Genomic DNA, 26171 nt, shown 5'->3' on the forward strand with positions numbered 1-26171 from the left:
TGAGGAGAGGGGGGATGCAGAACAGCAGGAATGGAAAAGAGCAGGAATTTCCCAGAATACTGCAGGGAGGGCCACGAAGTGGGGGCGAGGGGAAGGAGGCTGATGGCTCGTGCTCCCCCACCCCCGCCCCGGGCAAGAATCGGTGGGTTTTCCAGACCCAGCGGGGTGGGGGCTGCGGCATCCCAGAGGTGTGTTAGGGGAGCCCAAGCTCCCTACAAGGCAGAGACTCTGGGACGGTGGGTTTGTGGTGGGAGCAGGCTTCCAGAGGACACACCGGCCCTTTGGAAGGGAGAATGAGAGAGGAAAGGGGAAGAGCAGGAAATTTCCACCCCCCATCCTCCCTCTCTGGGGCTCCTCACCCCCTCCAGACTCTCCCCTTCAAAGCCAGCCTTCACAAGAGCTGCCAGGCACTCCTTCTAATGCACGACTCCACCCTGCCTCTTATCCACTTCGTAAACCCCACTGCGCTCAGGGTAAAGTCCCTGTCCTTTAGCCTGGTCCACGAGGCCCTTCTGGAAGGATCTCACCTGCTGCCCTCCTTCCCACCTCTCTCATCCTAAATCCCCACAAAGCAGGATGAACTTACACCTCTAAGGGCACCATGATGCATCAGGCCTCTGGCCCTTTGCACACACCATTCCCTCTGCCTGGAATGCCTTTTTCATCTCACGTGCCTAGAAAATGCCAAGTCTTTCAAGCAAGCATCTCCTCTTTGGAGAAGCTTCTCTGATGCCCTCAAGGAGCCACGATTGCCCCTTTCTTTGTGCCGTCACTCTTCCTCATCTACCTTGTTTCATAAATCTATCTCCCCAACTAGACCAGGAGTGCCTTAGGAGGACAGTATGATATCCATTTCTCTCTCTCTCTTTTTTTTTTTTTCTGTACCATGCGGCTTATAGGACCGCGGTGAAAGCGCTGAGTCCTAATCACTGAGCCGCCAGGGAATTCCCTTATATCCATTTTTCTATCCTCCATTCCCAGCCCAATGCCTGGGATACAAAAGCAGTTAATATTTATGAATGACAGGACAAAATTATAGCTAATTATAAAAAACCAGCATGTACTAAGTACTAAGATTCCTAGCACTGCGGTGAGCGCTTTAAATGCATTTCCTTATGTTAGGCCCATAAGAACTGTGGTGGAGCAGGCAGTGTTACTATACTGATTTTACAGATGAGGACACTGAGGCTCAGGGAGGTGAAGTGACTGGTCCAAGGACATTGAGCTACTTGGTGCTAGAGATGGGCTGCTAACTCAGACAAGCCTGATTCCAGTGTCGGTGCACTTGACCACTGTCCTATATTGCCTCCATGAAAGAGAGGCAGAGGACAAGGTCTCAGAGGACAATGGGGTCACGGAGACTAAGGTTTGCAGGAGAGTCTGCAATAAATTGACAATAACAAAGTCATCTTTTCTTTGAGTCACAGTGTGATCACAAGGACTGTTTGTTGCCTACCCAAAAGCCCATCTCCCCTTCTTCAGTGCTGTCAGAGTTTTGCTTTTGTCTGTGAACACCCTACCCCCCATAATTCAGGTAAATCTTGACTGGTCTGAGCTAATTTTAGTAACATCATCCCTCTTGTCTGGTTGGTTCAGTTGTGGGCATGTGATCCAGTTAGCTCTTTTAAATTTCTTTTTAATTGGGATAAAATAACACAGTGTTATCTTTTTAACCATTTTAGAGTGCCACGTAACTCTTTAAGTTATTGCTGGACTTGGTTGAAGATGTAGTGCCTGGAGCTGCTGCAGCCATTTTGTGATCATGAGGATAATGGCCAACATACTGAGGGTGGTGGAATGAGATTAGAGGACAGAATCTGATGTGTGTGGTTCCTCAGCTGCTGGATCATTTCTACCTCAGCTCTTCCTGATACATGAGATAATACACCACCCTGCTCTCTAAGCCATTTTGAGCTGGTCTTCTATTACTTGTAGCTAAAAGTATATTGATACTGACACTGCAGGTGGTACAATGGTTCTTGCCTGATAGAGGACGACATGAAGTATAAAGAATTTCACTAATCTCTAGGAGCTACTGCCCTGGCCTGAGTCCACTGACCTTAGGTCTTCTAATGAGAATGATGATCTTGGCCTGGGTGAATAGTAACAGTGACCTGGGACATCATCTGAATAAGCTTGCAGGAGCTACAAAAGATGCAATCCTGGCTGTCTAGGGGTTCAGTTTACCAAACATCAGTTAAGTATGTTTATGGTGCTGGGATCATAAGGCTGAATCAGACACAGCCTTTGCCCTTAAGGGGCTCACACTGCAGTGGGAGAGATGACCACAGGCCAGTGATGAGTGATGAATAGGTCTACACGAGGTCCGGAGGCTGCTGTGCAAGGTGGCTGGGTGAAACTTCACATAAACATTTTGAAGGATGGTAAGAGAAGGGCCAGAGAAGAAGGCATTTCTAGGCAGAATGACCAGCATATGCAAACCCAGGGGACCATGACTCTTTCAGGGAAATTACAAGTTATTTAGCATAATGGGAACCGGGCTGGCCACTTACAGGCTGTGTGTCTCTGAGCAAATTACCTGATGTCTCTGAGGCTTGGAATTCACATTTGTGAGAAAAAGAAAAAAGAAAGTAAAATGGTTGCAAAATTAGGTAACGGAATTTAGATGCAAAGCACAGTGCTTGGCATATATTAGGTGCACAAGAAATTCTCTTTCTCATTCATCCATTTTTGTCACATGGTTCTAATTCATTATCTTCTCTGACCCAGGTGTCTTTCTTCCCTTTCTCACTCATTCCTGAGCCTAGTAGCGAGGCCCCCCAACTCCCACAGACTTTTCCTCAGGCAGGAAACCCGACCCACTGCCTGGCCTGGGACAGCTTCTGGGGCTGGGTGGTTTGTGTTATTCATTCTCTCTCTCTTTCTCTCTCTCTCTCTTTTTTTTCCCCTAAATGCAACAAAATAAAACCAAACAAAAAGCCCAACGACTGGCGTGGCTTGTCAGGGAGTTATGCAAGTGTGTAAAAAAATAAAATAAAATAAACATCGAGTTTTCGGCATTTGGGGCTGTTTGATTAGGCACAGAGCAGAGCCAAGGGCCGGTGAGATGGAGGAAAGGCTCAGGGCAGAGGGGAGAGGGGAGGGGCTGGGGAGCAGGGGTGGAGGGGGCCCAGGACCAACTCAGAAATGGCTGTTTGCCCCCTGCAAACTTGGCAAGGATCCGGTTGAATGAGCCCAAATTCTGGTATTTGGGACCCAACTGCTCCACTTTCTCTGGCCATCCACCAGCTCTGCTCCCTGGCCATCAGGACACACCAGAGGTCACTCCGTCCATGCCCCTGTCACTGTAAAAGACCCTGTTCCCTTGTCTCCATAGTTAGGGCTCCCCCCTCCTCTCCTGAGAAGGAGATTCCACAGCCTGTCTTGATTACTCCTACCCCCTCCCCTCTCCCCTCCCCCCCCATCAGTATAGCTTTTCTGATCTAACTTAACTCCTGCTAACTATAGTTTTAGCCCATTTCCCTTTACCCAATCTGAAATGATGCTGGAAAACAGCTGTTTGCCACCCTAAGAAGTGTTTCCCTCCCTCCCTTCTTCAGGCTTGACTTCAACAGCATCTGGGTCACTGCAGGTGCCTGCAGCCCTTCAAGACCCAGTCCACAAACATGCATAGGGTCCCTACCATTTACCGGGCATTTGCACCCTTCATTTCACTGCCCCTAAAAAACAGATGAGAACTCTGAAGCTCAGAGAGGTTAAGTAACTTAGGCATGGCCACACAGCTGGTAAGTAATAGAGCAGGGATTTGAATCTCCGTCTTATTTCAAGATCTACCTCGCTCTGCTGCACCAGGTCCCAGTGGAGGGTCCTCACCTGGGTTCCCGGGACGTTATAGCCTCACATTTCCTCTGAACTGGGAAGATGCTATGAAGAGTTGACTCTGAGAAGAGGAGGGCGTGGCCGGGACCACAGGCCCGTTGAGCCTGTTCCTTGTCACTTTCCAGGTTCCTGATAGGGAAACTGAGGTTTCGAGAGGCTCCCCGGCCCTGTTCTGACCCCAAGATGCCTGGAGCTGCAGCCGGTGCTCCGGCTGCGTGGAATCCCCAGGATGCGGAGTGGGGGAAGGGGAGGAGACAAGGACAGAGGGTCTGCGCCAGGGTCCAAACCAAGTGTGCGGGTGCCCGCCCTGGGCTCCAAGCGCAGCGCCCCAGCTGGGGGCAAGTGCGCGCGGGAGGGGGGCTACGAACTCCCGGGCCTGGCGCTCCAGTCCGTTTTTTGCTGCGGATCCCGGGAAGGGGGGCCGGCTCGGGGGTGGGACTGCAAAGGGGGGGGATTCCCTCCCTCGTGCGCTAGGAGAACTAGCTCCTCTCCCGGCTGGGAGCTCCGGCGGAGCCGAGGCGCAACGGAGAGCCCCGGCGCGGGCAGAGAGCCGGGAGCGGATCGGCCGAGTGGGGCACTGTGGAGAGGAGGGCCGGACCGGGCCGCCCCGGAGGACCGATGCGCCGGGTGGGGCGCTGGCCCCGGAGGGCGTGAGCCGCCCGCAGATTGAGCAACTTGGAAACCGGCGGGCGGAGCGCGGGCGCGCTGGGCGCCCAGGACAGTTCCGCGGCGAGCGGGTGAGCCGGCCGCGCCCTCGCCCCTCCCGGGCCTGCCCCCGCCGCGGCTGGCAGCGCGGAGGTGAGTCCCCACGGAGCTGACCCGTCCTCCTCCCTAGCGCCCCCTTCCACTGGGACCTGGGGCGCCGTGGGCCCTCTCATCTGGGCTTGACCGAGCTGAGCGCGGGGGGAGGGGGGGCGGGGAGACCGCCAGAGCAAGGGGACTTATGACTGCTGTCGGGTCAGCGAGGGCGGGGGAGGGCACCTTCTGGAGTCCCTCCTGCGAATCCTGCCGTCCCCACCCCCGGCATCCCTTAAGCCAGTGGGCAGCCTCCTCGCGGTGCTGCCTCGGGCTGCCCTCAACCCGGCAGCCCCCGGTGATCGTGCTCACTCGAAGTTCTGAACTCCCCAAATCCACCAGACCTATTGTCCAGCACCCCCGATCCAGAAGCTCTTGATTCCTGGTGTCTTCGCCTCGGATTCCCCCGAGTCCCACGGCCTCCAGTTACCACCCCCAGTGCCGCAGCCCGGGCCCGGGTCCGACGTGGCAGGCGGTGTGTGCCGCGCCCCCACGGTGCGCTGTGGGGTGGCGCGGCTCACTGTCCCGCGGGTTCGGGGGGCTGAGGGACAGACGGTCTTGCTTGGTTGGGGAAAGATGGGGGCTGTTTGTTAACCCACGGCTCCCAGGAGGGCCGGGTCGGATTCCGGGTGCGCGAGCTTGGGGCAAGGGTTTTATTGTGAAACCCACCTATTGCACTTGGAGAGTTCTCTTGGATTTTGGGGGGCAGTCAGGGGGACTTCAGGTCCACCTCCCCTCCCCCTGCACCTGTTGGGCCTCTCCCGATAATAGGGAGGAAGGCTTTGAGCGCTTGGAGTCGTGATGAAGGGGCGCGAAGGAGCCCTTCCCCGCTGCCCTTGGCGTTGGGGGGCGGGGGGGCGGGGGGCCCCAGCACCTGGCTTGGCTCCGGCAGACACGCTAATCCCGACAGGTCGGGCCGGCACGTACTAGGTCCCGCCCCCAGCCCAGCAATCCTTCTGCCCCCGCCTGCCAGCCCTCTCCACCCGTAGCTGGTCCTGGGGAGGGCTAAGGAGAAATTATCTGGATGGTTTACATTTCTGGGTCTGTATCCGGCCCCGGACCGGGTACCAATTTATCCAAATAGCGTTGCAGGGAAGAAGGTGAAAGTTTATCCAGACTTCTGGGGGCACTGAGTCCCCGCCCTCAGCACCACCCCTAGCCGTGCGCCCCTCCCCAGTCTGTCCTCCCCTCCTCGGACCACCTAGCACGTGGGGCCTCTCTCCTGGGCCCCAGCCTCTGCCTCTGCCTTCCACCCCTTCCCCAAGCTGGGTTGTGCCCTACACCCCTCCGCTCCCTGCGCCTTTTGCTCTGCCCTCCAGATCCCCAGTCCTGAGCAGCAAACCCTTCGCTCACTGACTAGGTTTGTAACCCCAAGACCCTTAACCTGTCCGTGCCCATAAAGTGGGAGTAATTCTGCTTTCCTCTTAGCCTTGTGGTGAGGAGTCAGTGAGGGCCTGGCGCACGGCAGGTGGTGCAGGCACGTCATGAATGTGAATCCCTCACCCCGACCCTGGCAGAGACAAAATGCCCCTCCTCACTCCCATGGATGCCTGAGACCTTGATCACTGCCAGCAGTTCCCATTGCTGGCTCTGCCGGTGCAGAGCGATGGGCCTCCAAATAGGACCTGTCTGTGCCATGTAGCCAAAGGGGCAGAGGAAATCAGGCAGAGGAACCGAGGGGAATGAGACAGGCTACTTAGAAGAGAGCCATTAGCTCCTATCCCCTCTCTCAGCCTTGGTCCAAGGTTGTCTCTGTGTGTGTACCCACTGCATATGTGTGTGTGGGGACGGGGGGGGGGGGCAGGGACCTCCTCTCTGGAAGGATGTGGATTCAGGGACCTGTGACCTTCTGGGGCTTGGTACTGCAGCATTCCTAGTCTGAGACCTGTCCTGCCTTTAAAATCAGATATCACATAAAATTCAGAGTTTTCCACTTCTCTTTTAAAAAATCAGAAGATCTAGCAATGTGGAACCAGTATTTCTGCCTATCAACTATCAGTTGGAATGGAATAGCAGATGCTCCCTTTGGATGGGACATTTGCCCTCCAGTTCACCCTCTCCACACCCAGTGTCCCTCCTATTTGTTGCTTGTATCCCTGATAGAATGAACTCTTAGCTCCTTTCCAGGGTTGATTCTGTATTGAAACTCTTCCTATCCAGTGATGGGCAAGGAAGGCCAGTGCCACTTGCTCCAGTGACATCCAGATCTGCAGCCTCCTCCCCATTGCCCTGCTGAGATCATGGTTTGATGGGGATACTGGTGGGAGTGGGTTGGAAGATCCTCCCTGGCAAGGGTTGGGTGAGCCTGGCAAGGGCCAGACTGAAAGCTAAGACCCAGGAGGACTGAGGGGGAAGTAGAGGGAGGGAGAGGAAGGGTGATAACATTTGCTGTGCACTAACTTTGAAGTACCAGGCACCGTGCTGGGCAGGCAGAGGGAGTGCAGAGATGCATAGACCTGTTCTGCCCCAAGGACCCAGGGCTACTGATCACACAGCGAGACCAAAGCCTCGCACACTCAGGATTTAACACCAGCTTTGTCCGATGCGGTCTTCCTCCAGTGTTTGTCAAGTTTAAGGACTCAGGGCACCCTGAGGATGCATCTGCCAGGGGTCCTCAGACCTCAGTTTGAGACAGGCCACCATTAAAGTTTAACCCTATCACTTCGAGTGATCACTAGGGTCAAGGCAATCAACCATAAAGATAAATGCAAATATGGAAATGGCATAACAGTGCTCAGTGTTAAGATTAGTATCCGGATGGTATGAAAACTGTTTCTATTGCTTTTTAGATGGCCATCAGAAGGTGGACACAAAATACAGTCTTGGTCATAGAAAATACAGCATTTATTGAGTCCCTATGTGCCAGGCACTGTTCTAAGCAGTTTCATGTATTAACTCACTTAAGCTCTAAAAACAACAACCACCCTCTTGTAGATAAAGAAACTGAGGCTCAGACCAGCTGAGCAACTAGCCTAAGGTAACAACTAATAAGTAGCAGAGGCAACATTCAAAGCCAGGCAGTCTGACTCTGAAGTTTATGACCGTAACCATCATACCTACGGCCAGCGTCTGGGATTGTGTACTTGGAGCTGAAGACCCCGGTTTGATAAGCTCAGCCGGATGTCTGCAATCTGTGGGTGATGGAAGTGTGTGGTGGGGGCTGGAGAAGGCGGGAAGGCTCTGGTGGTTCACGCAGGGAGTACTGGAAAGGCAGGTAGGGGCTGGCAGCTGACGGGGCGCTTGGGGGTGGCTGGGGGCATCTCCGCAGGCTCTGGCCACAGCACCAGGTGGGATCCATCAGTCTCATGTAAACACTTCTCACAGGCAGCTTAACCACTTGAGTGTGTCTGGCCTTCAAAGCTGGTGGGAGAGGCCAAGGAGGGAGTGCTGAACTCCCTTGTGGGATAATGATTTATCTCCCATGCAGGTGGGCTCTCCTGGGGCCTCCCTGGAGGCGAAGGGGGAAAGGATTGGGATGGGGTTGGGAGGGACACCTCCGCTCTAGCATTTCAGCTTTCTCATTCGTTAAGCCAAAACTCAGCCAGCTCTCAGAGCAAACCTGTGAAATATTTATCCCCATTTCATAGATGAGGAAACTGAGGTTCAGAGAGGCTAAGTGACTTGTCCAAAGGCATCTTAAGCAGCCGGTGGGAGGGTGATGCTTCTCTGGCACCTACAAAGCTTCTCTAAGGCTCTCTGTTTCCTCCTGTCCCTGTGTGGGTGTGGGTGTGTGTGCAGCAACTGTGTGGGCCAATGGACGTGCAGGCATCTGTTGTGAAAGTGTGCAATACTGTGAGTGGGAAGTGGGTTTTCATCCCCTGACTCCCAGGTTGGGCTCCAACTTCCCAGACACATTTCACCGGGGAGGGACCAGCTCCCCCTGCCCCCATCACCCGGGCCAGCAGGTCCACAGACCTGGCTCTCGCTGGGCAGGGGGATTATCCCCATTCTCTGTGTCTCTGGCCAGGGCGGGCGTCGCTGCCTCTTTTATCCTTTCACAAAGGCCAGGCCCGCAGGGCCTGCTGTGTCAGAGTTTCTGTGGCCAGGGGAAGCCTTACTTCCTTTTCTCCCGCCAAGCCCAGAGGGCCACGCAGGGTCTGCCAGCTTGTCGGGGGCCACTGCTCTAGCTCCAGGCAGGTGAAAGGCACATTGGTGACTCAGCACTGGGGAGAGAAGGCTGAGGGGTCACTCACAGAAGGACAGAGAGAGCTGTTCTTTAAGAGACACGATGTTACTGCAGCATGAAGTCTGTAGGGTAGACCTAAAGAAGGACTTCCTAACCTTGGGCAGGTCGGAAACCAGGCAGCTGGTTTCCAGGGATCCACAAGTTTGATCTGAGTGTCCACCATATTCCAACCACTTGGGTAGCCAACTCCCATCCCATGTTAGGGACTCTTACAAGATAGGAATAGGAGCAGATTTCTCCTACAGGGGCGCCAGGTCGGTAACTTGTAATGTCCAAACATTCTGAGTTCTCACAGTCTCCTGGGTAGGGGACCACATGGGAGCGTAGGTGACATAGGTTGGGGGGCCCCATGTTTCCCCAGAATTAACCCTTCTCTCTCCTCCCCCAACAGGTTGGTTTTTGGAGGTGTCCCTGCTGAAGGACAAAGAGTTCTCCCATGTGACACCCCAAGGTGCCTTTGAGGAAAGCTCTCTGGACCTCCTTATGGGCTGATGGAGAAGTGGGCTCCCCACACCCTCTCTGTCCCCAGCTGAGATTATGGTGGATTTGGGATACAGCCCAGGCCTGGGCCTCCTGCTGCTGACCCAGCCCCGGAGGCGTTAGCAAGAGCCCTGTGCCATCCACCCCCCAGAGACCACCCCTCCCACCAGGGGCCTGAGCTGGCGAGTGACTATGCGGCTTGGGCTGTGTGTGGTGGCCCTGGTTCTGAGCTGGATGCATCTCGCTGCCGGCAGCCGGGGGATCAAGGGGAAGAGGCAGAGGCGGAGTGAGTAACGGATGCGGCTGGACCACCGTGGGCCTTGGGAGTGGTGGTGGTGAGGGTGCTGTCTGGGGACTAGGGCCTTTGGTCGTTTCATTCTATGATGACCATTGCAGATTTCTACTTTGTCTATTACATTGCTCAGTAGATTATCCAGTTTGTGGATTAATTTGTTGAGATTACCCACTCTGTAGATTACTCACTCTGTCTGTTTTCCCCTTTGTAGACTCTGCTTTCTAGATTAACCCCTCTCTTGTGAGGGTCCAGTTTGTGGATTCTGCCCTTTGATATAACACCAGCTTTGTGTGGTATCCATGGAAGTGCTTCTCGGCCCGGTGCTCCTGGGGTGCTGTGTCCTCCCATTTATGGACAGGAGTTCAGGGCTCCTTTCTTTTAGTGGTGTCTGAAGTGCAGCCCTTAACCCCTTGGGGCCAGGAACCCCACACAGCCTCGTGGTGGGCAACAGATTTCCCTGCCCAGATCATGGGGCAGAAACAATGGAGCAGAGAAGGTCGTGGGACAGTCCACTGCTGTGGTTTTTAAACCTGCCCAGTGGGATTCAAAGATGTGTGCTGGGGGGTGAAGGGGAGGCCGTGGGCAGGAGGCTGGCCCCCCACCTTCAAACCAGAGCAGCTTCCCTTTTCCCTGCTTTTGGGAAGATTCCACGTAAGATGTCATTGGAAGAAAGAGTCTTCACAGCCTAAAAAAAATTAAATCCTGTTATTGTACAGATGGGAAAACTGAGGCTAAGAAAGGGGAAGAGATGACATTCCAAAGGACACGCAGTCAGTATTGGAACCCAGGTCTCCTGGTCCCCGTGAGCCCAGTCTTCTTGAAAACAGAGCCTGAAGGAGTTTACCTGTCCCCACCATCCTCGCCGTCCCTCCCAGGATCCCATCCTAGGCAGTCCTGAGAGCAGGTCCCCCATGCTCCTCTTGATGCCTCCAGGGATGGGGGTTCAGTACCTGCCATCGTGTGGTGGGAGTGGCCACTGCGTGTGAGGGACAGTGCCAGGGAGTGGGGTGGAGGCCCGACCCAAGCCTATCTGTCTCTCAGCATCCCCCGGAAGAGATGTCACGCCCCCAGGCAGACAGGTCCTCCGAAGTCTAGTCCGACCATCTCTTGCTTCACTTCTGAGGCCTTCTGACTGAGGTCCGCCAGGAAAGGTTGAAAGGCAATGGAGTTTTGTGGGGTCTCCACGGGAGTGGCCAAGGCCAGAACCCAGCCCAGAGAGAGAAGCTCAGTGAACTGGTGAAGCTGAAAATCCCTGGCTTAACAAACAATTAGAGACGGTTAGGTTTAATCAGCAGCGAGGCCTTGATTTTCCTCCCTTCTCATCTGCCGTGGCCAGGAGTTTGGACTCCACGGGCCAGATGCGGTTTAGTGATTTCTAATCAGTCTCCTCTATTTCCGAGAGGAGAGAAAGAATGGGAGAGGCCACTCATCCTCATGGGATGTGCACTAGTGGTCACGCTTCCACTGGTGAGCCGCACACTCACCTACACCAGGGGGGGTCAGAAGACCTGGGTTCATCTCTTGCACTAAAAAAAAGAGAAAAGTACTGGTCTGGCCATCAGAATGGGCCACTCCCAGCAACAGCCAGTCAAATGCAACGATTTTGATGTGCCCGCTTTTGATAGAGCCGCATCTCACAGCCTCGACAGCATTTAGCCCAGTGTTTATTACCAAACGGTGTCACTGACAGACATCCTTGATCTCCATCAAGGGGGCGACGAGGTTGGGGAGAGGTGTGGGAAAGACTCAAGATGCAACGAGGGTCCAAAATGGACAGAGGCTCGGGGGGGATATGGGGGTAGACATTGCTAGGCAACACTTGTGAAATAACCATAATCCTGCAAGTGTGATTGTATAGGAATGCAGTGAGGGTTACATGAGATAACAGGTCCACATATTGTGAAACCTTTGTGAAATATCAAGCTCTGTATGGTCAGGATGCATGTCATGGTTTTTGTGGGTTTTTTTGCGGTATGCAGTCCTCTCACTGTCGTGGCCTCTCCCGTTGCGGAGCACAGGCTCCGGACGCGCAGGCTCAGCGGCCACGGCTCACGGGCCCAGCCGCTCCGTGGCATGTGGGATCTTCCCGGACCGGGGCACGAACCCGTGTCCCCTGAATCGGCAGGCGGACTCTCAACCACTGCGCCACCAGGGAAGCCCCTTTTTAAAAAAATTTTATTGGAGTATAGTTGATTTACAATGTTGTGTTAGTTTCAGGTATACAGCAAGGTGAATCAGTTATACATATACATATATCCGCTCTTTTAGATGTGTGTCATTATTATATAAACAAGCTGTGGACCATTTTGCCCCAGGGTTTCCATGGGAATGGAGGAGGGAAGAAAGGATGGAGACAGCACGTGTGGCTGCTCTGGCCCCCGCCACGTGCAAGGGCAGTGGGCAGCCTGGGGGGCAGAGGCAGGCTTGCTGTGAATATGAGCCTGAGGTCTGTCGCCTCTGCCATCCCGTGACTGCATGCCAGCGGGGCCACCAGAAGCCACCCAGTATAGCTCTGAGCCATACACCAGAAATGTGTGATCTCAGGTCTGAGAGATGGTGTCCCTGCACAGAGGGGAGAAGTTTAGCTGTGAGTCCTAAACCCTGACAGGGCGTCCTCCTCCTGTCCCACTCACTGAGGACACCTCCCCTCCCCGAACCCTCTCCTCGCTCACCCTCACTGGCCCTTGCCCTCTGCTGACCGCCTCCCCACCTGGATTTCCTGCCCATCACGGAGCCGTCTTTCCCTCACCATGCCTCTCACTGAGTGCCCCTCCCCTTACTGAGACCCTTCTCCCGTCTGATTCCTGGGCCCCTTCACTCAGTCCTGCCCCCCATGAAGCCTGCATTCCTTCACTGAATCCTGACTCTTCCAGAAGCTGGACTCCCTGTTTCTTAAATTAATTTTTATTGGAATATAGTCGATCCACAATGCTGTGTTAGCTTCTGCCTCACAGCAAAGGGAACCAGCCACACGTGTACGTAAATCCACTCTCTTCCAGATTCTCCTCCCATCCAGGTCACGACAGAACACTGAGTAGAGTTCCCTGTGCTATACAGCAGGTCCTTTTTAGTTATCTATTTTATATATACTAGTGTATATATGTCAATCCCAATCTCCCAATTCATCCCTCCCCTCCCCTTCCCCCTTGGTAACCATAAGTTTGTTTTCTACAGCTGTGACTCTATTCCTGTTTTGTAAATATGTTCATTTGTACCACTTTTTTAGATTGCACATGTAAGGATATCATATCATATTTGTCTTTCTCTGGACTCCCCTTTTTGCCCCTTCTCACTGCCCCGTCCTCCAACTGGAGCCTTCCTCCCCTCTGCCACTAACCATCTGTAGAATCCCTCTTCCCTGGCTGAAGCCCCATTCACTCCTTGGGCCATTCCCCACTCGCCCGTTGCGAACCCCCAGAGCCCGGCCCCGGGTGGCAGAGACGGGTCATGAGGAGCCCGTGGGTGAAGGGGGAAGAGGCAATTTAACCTGGTGTAGAGGATGTGGAAAGGAACCAGGAGGGCTGAGAGGGCCCAGAAAGAGTGACTCCTGAGATGTGATTTTAAGGATGAGTAGTTGATGTGCAGGCAAGGGAGTGGGGGGGTGGGGGAGGCGGAGGGCACTCCAGGCAGGGGACCAGCCTGTCCGAAGGTGAGGAGTTGGGATGCGGCACAGACTGTGCAGGAAGTGGGGTGCGGCTAGGGGTAGCTGGAGGAGTGGTTTCTGGGTGCAGTTCTAGGGAGCCCTGAGGTTTTCACTGGAGCCACTCTGCTCATTCTGTGTTATACGTGGATGCTCTTTTCTACTGAAAAGAAGGGTTGTGCTGTTAAAACAAAAAGCTGAACGCCCATCAGGGTAGAGCAACGAAAGCTGCCTGGAGCTGAGGGAGCGTCCTGGGAGCGATGCCGCACAGGTGGGCAGAGGTCGGAGGGTGGAGCGCTTGGTACCCGCCAGGCTGAGGAGTTGGCCCTTGACCTGACTTGAGCTGTGGGTAATGAGGACCCACGGAGAGGTCTGAATTAGGGGAGCAGTGTGGTCCAGCTGCAGGACCGGGCGAGGGGAGGTGGTTCGAGATGGGAGGCAAACAGGCCAGTTAAAGGCTATTTGGGCCCAGTCGAGGAAAAAGTGTAGGTCTAAACTAAGCTCACAGCTGAGTTAAAGGATGCCGGATCTTCCCGGGGGTTGTGCCCAGGGCACCAGGAATGGGCACATCTCCTGGGAGAGCATGTGGCCTCAACACGCTCAGCGAGGTGCCAGTTCCTGTCACCCACCCTGCCCTGCCCTTGCCCCCCGCCACTTAACTCAGGGCTCTCTCACCGAGTCTAATTCCTCCAAGACTAGATACCACCCCCAAACAAAGGTCAGCCCTCCTCTGGGTCATGGAGAGTTCCCCTCCCTTGGCATTGACCTTCACCCAACCCCCCGTAACTCCTCATTCCTATCCTGTCCTGCTCCCCACACTTTATCAAGCCCCCCAGGAAGCTCCATCCGTATAACCCCCCCCCCCCCGAGCCTCTGCCTCACTCATCACATCCTCAGCCCTACATTCTGGGGTAGCCCTATCCCTGTGGAGCCTCACCCCTTACTGGGCTCCCATTCAGAAACAAGACAGGCTCCACCCTCCAAAGCTCTTTCTAATGAGAGGCAAAGACATATTAGCAGATAATAATGACACAAGGTGACGTCTACCATGATGGATTCAAGTACTGGGGGCAGGGAACACACAGAAATACTCCATCCAGATTTTACATGGAGGTGAGGTCAATGGAGACTTCCTGTAGGAGGTGACCTTAGTTCTGAGACTTGAAAAAGTTAAACTCAAGAGGAGGCAGAGGGTGTTCCAGGCAGAAGGAACAACTTGAGCAAAGGCACAGAAGTGTGAAGTAGTGTGATGTGTTCAGAGGAACAAAAATAATTCCATATTGCTTAGAAGTAGTGTGAAGAGATGAGGTGGATGGGATCTGCCTAGGGAAGCTTTTTAGGCCAGGTGGAAGAGCTGGGTATTAATTCTGCAGCCAATAGGGAGCTATTGATGGGTTTTAGGCAGGGGTGTGACACCATCAGGATTGGGGTTTTGGAAAGATCTCGAGATGACAAAGTTGGGGACCTGGGAGAAGTGAAGTCCCTGGAGAGGAGGCACTGTGGCCAGAAGCCATTCTTCAGCGGGGTGGGGGCTGAGCCACCCTGGGGCAAGGCCTGACTGTAGAAACATCAGCCCGAAAGGGGTTTGCATGGGGATGAAGGGGGCGAGAAGCACCAGGGAAGGGAAGAGGACACAGCCTTGCCTTCCTGGCTCATGCACTCAGGCTCCACTGAGTGCCTGGGAGCGGGGGCAGTAGGGTGGGGGTGGGAAGGGCAGAACTGCATGAGGGGGTTTTGTGAAGAGCTTGGAAGGAGGCTCCGTCAGCTCCCTGAGCGCCCTCCCCATCACTGAGCCCACCCATCCTCAGCCAGGCTCCAGCCCTGCCAGGCTGCCTCCCTGGCATGCAACCCTCCTGTCGGGCACAGAAGCCCGAGGCAGCATTTCAGATTGTGAATCTGACCACGCCCTTCTGAGGTCCCTTTCCCTGTCAATAGACTAAAGCCCTATTTTCCATTCTGTGGATGCCCTCGGATGGTCAGTGCCTCAGAGCCTTTGCACAGGCTGTTTCTCCTTTTCTCCTGTCTGCACTCCCTCTTCACCTAGCCTGCTGCATAAGGGCATGCCCTTCATCGCTCCTACAGTCCTCACAGTGTGCAGCCAGCCCTAGGTGGGCGTTTGTTGCTGCATCTCCACATCCCCAGTTCCTAGCAGTTCTGACACGTGTTAGGTGTGTGGTGAACGTCCGTGGAATGAATGAGCCTGTTTCTCCCTTTGAATCATCATGTAAACTCTGCCCATACCCAGCATCTTCCTTGGACACCGGCACACACAGAGCCCCCTCCCCTCTGGCTTTCCATCCGCTCGCTGCCTATCTATTCGCCTCACTGAGCCGAGAACACCCTTTGGTTCCCCTTCCCCTTGATAAGTGTCTCTTTCCTCATCGGACTGGCCCTGCCCATCGCCAAGCCCCTCTCCTCCTTGCTGAGCACCACTCTCCCTTCCTGAGCCCCCAAACCTCATGGAGCTCAGCTCCCTAGTCTCTTGTCCCTGACCCCAGCCCCAAGCCTCAAGGCCTGTCTTACCACCTGAGCTCTGTATCTTGACCCTCTCGTATCCTTGGGTCTTCACTCCATCACTTCACCCTGCCTCTGTCTTGTGATCACATTCCCCACCCCCAGCTGGTCTCTCCTTTCTGTCTGTGTTCCCTGACCCCCTCTGTCCCTGTCCTCACTTTACCCCCCCCACCTCTATCCCCTCCACTCACTCTTCAGCCCCCTGTGGTTTGGCTGGCATCCCACCACTCCACCAAACTGCCTTTGTTGAGGTCACCCAGTCACCTCTTAGTGCACGTGTTGTAGATTTGCCCAGGGCTCCCCACTCACTGTCTCCTCCCAGCCCCGGTCCCCGCAGATCTCACCCTTTTCCGCTCGGTTTCCATCCCCCACCCCCGTCAAGGTCCTTCCATCTCTCCCACTATTCCTTCTCAGCTTCTTTCCGGGCACCTTCCTCTACTTGTGTGTTGAGTGCGAGGACTGCCCGGGCCGCAGTTCTTGATCCTCTTCTCAAGCTGCACAGCTCCTTCCCCCGGGACGCTTTCCTCTCCCAGGGATTTAAGCCCCAGTGATGGCTCCCAGGACGGATCCCTGAGTTCTCTCCCTTCTCCATAGCCAGTCTCTTGAATGAGATGGTTCTTTCCTCACCTTCCTTTACCCTTCAGCCACTGCCCTCCACTCTCCACCCCCACCAGGGACGCCATTCCTTACGTGGCTGATTTGTGGCTGTTTGTGGCTGATTCCTTACGTGACATCTCAGAAGCGTTTGGCATTGGACTCCCCGCTCCCCCCTTGAGTGTCCTCTTCTCTTGGCTTCCGTGATGCTGCTTCTGAGTGTCCCTACCTGTCTGGGTCCTCCTCAGCCCCTTAGTTGGCCCTTCTTTTTCTGTCCTTCTCTTCAATGGCTAATGCCTTTTCTCACTGTCTGTACCCTCTCTCCTAGTCATCTCACGGACCTCTAGGCCTTTGATGACTGTTTTATATTAAGGGCTCCGTGTCTCCATCTCCAGGCAAAATGTTTCTCTTGACTTCCAGACCCACAGGTTCAGCTGCCTAGTAGACAACTCCCCCCGGATGTCTCATGAGAACCACAAACTCAACACAAGGCATCATTTCCTCCACCCAGATCTGCTCTTCCTCCTGTGGGCCCTCTCTTGGTGAAGGACCAACGGCTACCCCACCACCCAAGCCCAACGCCTAGGCATCACCCTTGACGTGTGCTTTCCCCGGGCTCTCACCCCACGTCCAGTTCATCACCTAGTCTCATTGATTCTACCGTCTGAATATCTCACCTGTGTCTACACCTGTCCATCCTCTTGGTTCAGCTCCATCTCTTTGAACCTGGGAGTCCTCCTCCCTCCAGGTTTGCCATCCCTACAATCTGGTCTCCACACCACAGAGTGATCTTTCTAAACTGGAATCCTGGCCATGTCTCCTGTTTTAAAGCCCCCAGGGATTCCTCATGGCCTTTAGGGTAACGTCCATACTCCTTTATAAGGGTTCGAGGCTGTTCCTGCTTTGGCCCCTGCTTCCCTCTCCACTCACTCCACATACCAGCCATGCTGAACTAATTTCAGATCCCCCACGGGCCGCACTTTCTCTTGCGTGTCACTGAGAGCTCTGAAGGGAGATGCACACAGAGATCTGTTGTTGGTTGAGTGGGGTTGGGCAGCAGGATTCTGAGAAGGCCCTTTGCAGATCTGTCCTTAACAGAAGTCATAAGGAAGGAACAAATGAGTTACGGGAGCATAGTGATAGAGGCCCACAGCTGGGACACCTGGATGACTTTAGTTTTCGAAACCAAGGCAAAAACCTAGAAGGAGCATTCGTTTCAATAATGACTTAAATAAAAACCTTGAGTATAGACAACTTCATATCTTTGAAGCAAAAGCGGTACTACAATCTACAGTGACATTAATTTGTAATACAGCTGAATAACGGCCCGAACTAGAAACTAATCCCAAGGGGGCTCCCTCATAACTTCGACACCACATTGGGAGCCTTGTTTTTTTCTTTTACAATGACCCAACCAACAAGAGTGATATTAAGTTTTATGTTTTTTTTGCGGTACGCGGGCCTCTCACTGCTGTGGCCTCTCCCGCAGCAGAGCACAGGCTCCGGACGCGCAGGCTCAGCGGCCATGGCTCACGGGCCCAGCCGCTCCGCGGCATGTGGGATCTTCCCGGACCGGGGCACAAACCCGCGTCCCCTGCATCGGCAGGCGGACTCTCAACCACTGCGCCACCAGGGAAGCCCTCATATTAAGTTTTAACTTCATTGATTAATTAAATGGTAACGTTGACTCTATATAAATAAATAAATTCTCTATTTAAAAAAATCAGTCTGGCCATGCTTTCAGTTTGCATGTCACCTTGCATTGTCCTACCCCCTGGCTTTCATAAACTTTGTCCCCTCTGCCTGGAACACATACTGGCGGTGAAGCCTTGTTTAAGTAATTCGACCTCTCCATTTCCTCATCTGTGAGAAACAGGATGAAATAAAAGTAGTAGCGCCCCCCTCACGGGTTGTGAGGCTCAAATGAGTTAATATTTGTAAAGCACTGAGAGCAGCGCCTGCCACAGAATACGTTTTCAACCGTTAGGAATAAGCTGCCATGATTACGATTATGATTTTGTTGTTGTTGTTTTACTGTTGTGTTTGTTATTCCCCTCTTCTCTTCTGTTCACCTTTCTCTTACTCGTTCCCCTGTTCTGAAATCAGGGATCATTCCTGGAGCACATGCTCCTTCCCGCAACCCTGCAGAGTGGGCCTCCTGATCTCCCTATTTTGGTGGTGGGAAGGGAGGCCCACAAGATGCAGTATTTCTCCCAGGGTCACAGGCTGGGCCATCGGCTCAGGTCCAGCCAGCTGAAGCCTGAGCTCTGGGTCCTCCGTTGCAGCACGACCCCCTGCCATCTCTGCTCTGATTCCCCTGGCTCTCTGCCTCCAGCCTGTATCTACAGCACCTCAATGCCTGGTTCCTCTTTTAGTGACTGGCCCCACTCATCCCCTATGCCAGAACCCCGGGAAGCACCGCAGCCTCCTCCCGCTACGCTTGGTCACCACGACCACACTGATTGCTTCCCCTAAGCAACTCTCAGATCGTTTTCTCTTTATCTCCCCTGAACAGAACTTGGTTTAAGACTTTCTCATCTTTCTCACCTGGATGATCAGGTCAGCTTCCTCCCTAAAGGTCCTCCAGTCTCTGGTCTCTCCCCAGGCTGCAGAGGAAGCTTCCCAACGTGTAAATCAGACTGGGTGTTTCAACTGCTTAAAACTTGCCAATGACTTCCTGTTGTCTTATCAGCTCTCAGAAAGATGGCCCCCAAACTCTGCAAAACAAGGGTTCTGTGACCAAAATGTCTCAGAGGTGCAGTTCACTCTTTCCCCATTTCACAGAGTCACCCTAATTCACAGGAGCCTAGTAAAGGCTGCAAAACGTCCTGCAGTAAAGAATCCTGTATAGACTTGTCGGACCCGGTGGTTCTCAGTCTCACCTGGTGCAATGGCCTTTTCTCCACATCCTTCTATGAACATTTAGGGGAATCACGTTCCAAGGAATACTCTTTGGGAAAAGCTGCCCGACAGGATGGAATTCAAGGCCATTGGCATGATATAAAAGGCCCCTCCTGATAGGACACCTTATCTTTCACTTGTACTCCAAATTATCCGCAATTCCCTTGGGGTCATTCTGCGCCTCTGTGGTCTTGCCCCTGGAGGGCCCTTGTCTCCACTTCCCAATGGACAAATCACTACTTATTCTTCAAGAGCTGGCCCAAATGGCGCCTCCTCTGTGACTCCTTCCTCCCTTATTTCTGGGTCCTCTATCGCGTGTCCTTGCGGCTGCCAGCATGTTCCTGGTTGCGGGTCTGTCTGCACCCCTGAGAGATTAGTTCAGCTTAGCCGGGCGTCTTTCCCTCCACGTCGCCAGCACTCACACAGCACATGGTACCTGGGAGGGGGCGGGTGAGTGTTGGTTGAACAAGTGAATGAGGAAACAAGATCAAAGGTCTGAGACTCGACGCTGGGGCTGGGGACCACGTTGGCTCAAAGGATGGTTCCAACCTCAGCGCCTTTGACATCTTGGGCCACATTGTTTTTGTAGGAGCTGCCCCCCGCATCGTAGGATGTTTAACGGCCTCCCTGGCCTCTGTCCCCCAGATGCCACTAGCAACCCCCCCCCCCCCAAGTGTGATAATCGAAACGTCTCTAGACTTTGCCAAATGTCCTCTGGGGAGCAGACTCATCTCTGCTTGAGAGCACTGTTCTAGATGCAGGTTATTCCAGCTGTCTTCCTGTCTCTGGGCAGGTGGCCTCTTTCTCATTATGCCTCTTGTCCTTGAACTTTTCTCAAGGATGAAAGCCCTCCATCCATACCTGGGGCTGAGCTTTCCTTCCTCTGGGGTGGGGGTGGGGATGAAGGAATGTGTAAATTCCAGGATGGGTGCAGCTTCAGTGCCTCCTCTGGGGATGAGGGAGCAAGCCTGGAGGGTGAGTTTGTGTTGCACCTGGACCTAAAGAGGCATTTAGGGTGGGTGGCAGCTCTTGCTGTGCTAGCTCCCTTGAAAGCAGATACTGGGGAGGTTTATAGAGCAGCCTTGCAGAGAGCTACCAGCCTGGCCTGTGCTTTGTGAGAAGCACATTCATTCTACGGGCTGAAACTCCTGTCTACTCACTTCCCATCCTTGTGGGATTCTGGGAAAGATGGGGGTCTCTCCCACAGCTGCCTCTCACCCTTGCCCCATCCTTGCAGTCAGCGCCGAGGGGAGCCAGGCCTGTGCCAAAGGCTGTGAGCTCTGTTCGGAGGTCAACGGCTGCCTTAAGTGCTCACCCAAGCTGTTCATCTTGCTGGAGAGGAGCGACATCCGCCAGTTGGGCGTCTGCTTGCCGTCCTGCCCACCTGGATACTTTGATGCCCGCAACCCTGACATGAACAAGTGCATCAGTGAGTGTGGGCAGGGCTGGGTAAGGGCACCGGAAGCTCTGGACATGGGGCGGGGGTGGGGTGGGGCGGCGCTTTGAACTGTTGATGTACTACAAGAGAAATAGAGGGATACTGAGGAGGGGAGTTCTTGATTTAAAAATCCAGCTGCTGACCAGACCTCTCCCCAGACATCCCACCCACGTTTCCAACCCATACCGTAGCCACATCTCCTCCCTCCAAACCTGCACTGACCTGTATTGGGTCACTCTCAGTGTCCCAACCCATCACCCAGGCCACGGACCTGAGAGCCAACCTCTCATTTATGCCCCCACCCCATCCATCCAATAACCAAATTGTGCCTCCTTCATCTTCTATCCATCCTCACTGCCATGGTCTTATTCAGGGTCCCATCACATCTCTCCTTGACCGTTGCAATAGCCTGTCCATCTGTCCCCCAACCCTCATCTGGTTCCCTTCCACCCTCCCTCTGCACTGCAGCCAGAAAGATGCCTCTGAGACACATAACCAGAAAATCACTGCTGGCTCCACTGAGGGCAGGGAAATTCAAGCCCTGGTCAGCCTTCTCTCCCCACCCTTTTCCCCCCACTCTTCTCACTCTGCTCCGCTCTCTCACACCAGCTACCGTTCCACATGCTCCAAGACACACGCTGTCACACCTCCCTCTCGGCTGGGGGACATGCAGCGAACACTCTCCTGTAAACAATGCCAGTGACCTTCCCATTCTGTTCAGAGCCTTGGAGTTTACAAGGCATTTCCAGACCTCCTATCAGTTGAGCCTCCCAACCACCTTTGGAGGGAGACAGACTTAAGTGATGGTACCCTTTTCATAGCTGATAACGTCGAGGTCTCAGGGGAAATGACTGATCCAAGTTCAGCCGACTTGGGTTCTAATCCCAGCTCTGCTGCTTATTCATTGTGTGACCTTGGGCAAGTCGCAGCCTCTCAAAACCTCATCTTCAAAACGTGGCTGCTTGCTTTTACCCCCCTAGGGCTGTTGTAAGAGGCATGTGGAGGCCCTCAGGGTCTGGCACTCAATAAACAGCTACTGTTATTCTTACTTTTGTTCATATTTTGCCTGCCACCAAACCCAGGAATCAGAGGCCAGGAGGCACAGAGGGGGGTGGGGTGGCGTTGGGAAGCTTGTGAGCACGGAGGTAGGACCCTGGGACTGGTCCTTTGGAACCCTGGTCCTCAGGGATTTGAGGTAGGGCGTTCCTGGCTGTGTCAGCTTCTGGGAAACTGTCATCCCAGGCTTCAGGGGCGGAGACTGGGGAGAAGTCAGCTCCACCCACAATCCAGGAGGGGAGAGATTGTGAAAGACCCCTCCAGCTTCTAGCCTAGCCCGGCAACCCACCCTCCCCCCACTTCCCCAGAGGAGGGAGAGCTGGCAGGAGGGCTTCGGGGAGGGACCCAGGAGTCCAACCAAGGTGGTTCCTGGAAGCCGGCCTTGTAGAGGCAGAGGAATTTGCCCTGGGATTGCTCTCCCCTACTCCAGGCACTCTTGCTGCCCCAGGCAGGAGGAGAACCGGGCTCTGGGGTGCTGTGGGTGCCCGGCAATAGGGGGAGAGGAGACCACACAGCCACTCTCGGGGTGTCACTGTATCCCCCGGTTCAGCTCTGATTAGGTGGTCCTCGGGGTGCCGTGAGAGGCTGGGACGCTCCTCTCGCCCCCACTAATCTCCTCTCCTCTGAAACCGGCTCTCTTGGGCCTCCCCTTGGGCTCCCGGGCCTGGGGTTGGGTTGGGGCTGAGGTTGGCTGACCGTGGCAAGAGTCCCAGCCGGCCCTCAAGAGAGGCTGCGTTGGCCTCCTCTCCCCCCATCCCCTTGCCTTCCTTTCTCTCCGTCCCAAGACTCCCCTGCGGTAATTGCAGCCCCAGACCCCTGTCCTGCCCTGTGTGAGTGGGCGTGGCTGGGTGGCCACGGGGACCAGGGGAGGCGTCTATCCGCGGCTGAGCCAGAGGCCCCCAATCTGGCCCTCTCCTCAGAATGCAAGATCGAACACTGTGAGGCCTGCTTCAGCCACAACTTCTGCACCAAGTGTAAGGAGAGCTTGTACCTGCACAAGGGCCGCTGCTATCCCGCCTGTCCCGAGGGCTCTGCGGCTGCCAACGGCACCATGGAGTGCAGCAGCCCCGGTAAGGCAGGAAGGCGCGGCGGGCAAGCGCTGCGGCCCAGGGTCCAGGACCCCGGAGGAGGGGCGGGCGGGGGGGATCTGGCCAGGGCGAGCGTGGGCTGGGCCCTGTGCAGCGAAAGCGCATCACCACCACCCTCTGAGCTTCCCCTCAGGACTCTTCTGCCTTCTGGGCTAAAGACGCCTCTAGCCTGGGGCTGCGGCTGAGAGCAGATGGGAGGGGCTCCCCCGGGGTACCCGGGGCCAGGGGAGGAGACGTGACGCCCTTGTCCTCTTGCTTCCCTCCCCTCCTGCCAGCGCAATGTGAAATGAGTGAGTGGTCTCTGTGGGGGCCGTGCTCCAAGAAGAAGCAGCTCTGTGGCTTCCGGAGGGGCTCGGAGGAGCGGACACGGAGAGTGCTGCACGCCCCTGGGGGGGACCACACCGTCTGCTCCGACACCAAGGAGACCCGGAGGTGCACGGGGCGGAGGACACCCTGCCCGGAGGGTGAGCTGCGGCCTCACCTCCCTGGGGTCGGGGGTCAGCACAGCCACGAGAGCTCTGACCCCCTCTGCTTCCTGCCTGTGGCCCAGGAGAGGGCTCAGGCCAGGACTCCATACTGTGCAAACCCATGCCGGGCAGAGAGTGGGCCCCGCAGCTGTGTGATGGGCCGGGAAGCTGCTATGGCCCTATCCCTCCCCATTTCTTCTGAGCCAGTGGATGTCAGCACTGGAAGCGCCCTCAGAGGTCAGACGATGGGGACGTAGAAGGGGGTGTTAAGACCCAGAGAGGTGCAGTGATTTGTCCAAGGTCACACAGCCTGCAGGTGACAATGATGTGGCAGTGTCCTGGGGTGGAGGAGTGGCGGGTGGGGGGGAGGTGTCCTGCCTGTCCCGAGAGCTGCAGTGACCATCTGGGAGATGCCCTCGGCCCATTGGGATCAAAGGTCTGAGGAAGACGTGAGGAAGAGGAGGGCGTCTGGTTCATCGAGGGGTGCAGGGTGAAAAGGCTCACGGGACCCCTTCTCAGTACCCATGTTGCAGCGCCCTCTGCAGTGGCTGCTTCTCAGAGGAGGCCTTGAGGGGACCCCGACTGCCTATGGGCCTCCTCCCCACCTCCCCCTGCCCAGCTTCCTCACCACATTCCTCCTCGGGCCCTTGGCCATGCCCAGGGCCTCCCTGCTGTGTCAGGACGCCCTTTGTTGACTCTTACAGGGCAGAAGAGGAGGAAGGGCGGCCAGGGCCGGCGGGAGCATGCCAACAGGAACCCCGGCCGGAAGGAGAACAAGGAGGCGGGCGCCAGTGCTCGGAGACGCAAGGGCCAGCAGCGGCAGCAGCAAGGGACAGTGGGGCCGGTCACCTCTGCGGGGTCTACCTAGGGACACTGTTCGGCGTCCGGGCCCGTGCAGAAAGAGTCCAGCACTGCTCTGTGTGATGAGAGCTTTACCGAACTCGAGCACTGGGGGCAACGCATACACACACTCTCCCTACCTACACGTACACACAGATACGTGCACACAGACCCCACGTCCAAACGTGTAACTGACATACATGCAAACGTGTGCACGCGCACACGCGGACACACACACACACACACAATCGAGGTTACCGGAAGACACTTCTGTCCCTCGGACATCACTGGGTCAGCAGGGCAGGGAGGCAGAGGGGTCGTCTCTGCCCTGCAGAGGGCCTAGTGGCGCACACTTGGTTTGTGATGCTCCCAGTGGGCACATGAGAGAGAACATTTTCCAGCATCCGAGCCCAGACTCTGCAGAGTGGAGCCTTCTGGAGGAGCTGATAGGACCAGCCTGGTGTGGCAGACCGCAGCCAAAGCTTGAGAGGTGTTCAGCATCTCCAGCTGTGTGACTTTATCTTTGGAGAGTATTGTTACACCTCCATGATCCATATCAGGGCTTTCCTGACTCTGAAAACTGCTTAAAGGTTTATTTCAAATTAAAAACGAAAACCAAATGACCACAGTAGCCACAGGTACCACGTTTCTTTTCAGGGTATGGGGTTGGTAGAGGACACGGGAGCAGGAAATGAATTTCAAGAGACCCCTCCTGGTCTAATTTACAGAAGGTCCAGAGCAGGAAGGAAACTTGGGGGATATGTAGAGCAGTAACCAGATTCTCTACATCTTTGTCACTCAGAGTGTGGCCTGCGGACCAGCATCAAAATTATCAGTAGGCAGCTTGTGAGAAATGAGAATCTCAGGTCCCATCCCAGACCTGATGAACCAGAGTCTGCATTTTTCCAAGTGACTGGCATGCACGTTCAAGTTTGAGAAACACTGCTTTAATTACCTCTAAGGATGGAACAAAGGTCTCGGCCAGCTTGCAGCAGGAAGGATTCTGGTCGGCTGTAAAGGGAGACTTCCCACCTGGGAGAGGTAGAATCTATATACTGAAGGGCTATAGTGGCACTTCTACGGGGAGGGAGTGCTCAGGCTCTCTGAGATGGTTGGGGACCGTTGGACGGGAAGGCAGAACAGTGGATAAAATCACTTCTTGTGGTGCTCTGAAGTGTCCACTGGCAGCCATCCGGGCACCAGGCTCTGGATGAATGTTTGGTTTGCAGAGGGGAGCCAGACAGGTGCCTTGCTCTCATGGAACTTAGAGGTTGGTGGGGGAACAGGCATGAATCAAGTAATCATTTGAATAAATGTATAATTATAAATGAGAGGAGTTAAAGGCAGGCAACCACTGAAACATACACAGAGCTATGAAAGTAAAGAAAACTAAATAAAAATAAAAGACCCTATCTCGGGGAAGCTTTTTAGAGGGGGTGACCTTTGAGCCAAGCTCTGAAGGATAAATATAAGAGTTAACACAAAGACGAGGAACAGCATTCTAGACCAGTGCTGTCCAACAGAAATACAATATGAGCCATTTATCTCATTTAACCGTTTTCTAACAGCCACATTTAAAGCGTAAAAAGAAACAGGTGAAGCTAATTTTAATTATATCTTATATTTAACCAAATATATGCAAAATGTTATCTTTTTAACATGTGATCAATATAAAAAATTATTAGTGAGATATTTTACATTCTTTTTTTAAACTAAGTCTTCAACATTCTGTGTATATATTTACACTTACAGCGTATCTTAATTCAGATACTAAATTTTCACCAGGAATACTTGATATGTATTTTGATTTAATAAAAATTCAAGTCGAAAAGTAGATTCACATACCCAAAGTGTTTAAAGACTAGGTTAAAATTTTCTGATAACTGAATTGAATGTGTTTAAAAATTTTAATTTAATTAATTGAAATGAAATAACATTAAGAATTCAGTTCTTCAGTTGCACTGGCCACGTTTCAATTGCTCACTAACCATATGTGGCTCGTGGCTACTGTATTGGACAGCATAGTCCTAGATAGAG

General features: G+C 54.2%; 1 protein-coding gene across 1 annotated transcript; it reads left to right on the forward strand.

Moving 5' to 3' along the window:
- Positions 1-4334: 4334 nt before the first annotated feature.
- Positions 4335-24758, forward strand: RSPO1 (R-spondin 1). Its single transcript, XM_033422117.2, has 6 exons — positions 4335-4638; positions 9213-9587; positions 20483-20674; positions 22660-22809; positions 23103-23291; positions 23999-24758. The coding sequence occupies exons 2-6, from the start codon at positions 9494-9496 to the stop codon at positions 24160-24162; spliced, it is 789 nt and encodes a 262-aa protein (XP_033278008.1). The 5' UTR covers positions 4335-4638; positions 9213-9493; the 3' UTR covers positions 24163-24758.
- The last annotated feature ends 1413 nt before the right edge of the window (positions 24759-26171 follow it).

The sequence above is a fragment of the Orcinus orca genome, chromosome 1, assembly GCF_937001465.1.
Source record: "Orcinus orca chromosome 1, mOrcOrc1.1, whole genome shotgun sequence".
Classification (NCBI taxonomy): domain Eukaryota; kingdom Metazoa; phylum Chordata; class Mammalia; order Artiodactyla; family Delphinidae; genus Orcinus; species Orcinus orca.

Coding starts and splice junctions, on each gene's coding strand:
- RSPO1 (XM_033422117.2), top strand. CDS start 9,494: ATGCGGCTTGGGCTGTGTGTGGTGGCCCTGGTTCTGAGCTGGATGCAT. Junction 9,588..20,482: donor GGGGAAGAGGCAGAGGCGGA/GTGAGTAACGGA, acceptor CCATCCTTGCAG/TCAGCGCCGAGGGGAGCCAG. Junction 23,292..23,998: donor GAGGACACCCTGCCCGGAGG/GTGAGCTGCGGC, acceptor TGACTCTTACAG/GGCAGAAGAGGAGGAAGGGC.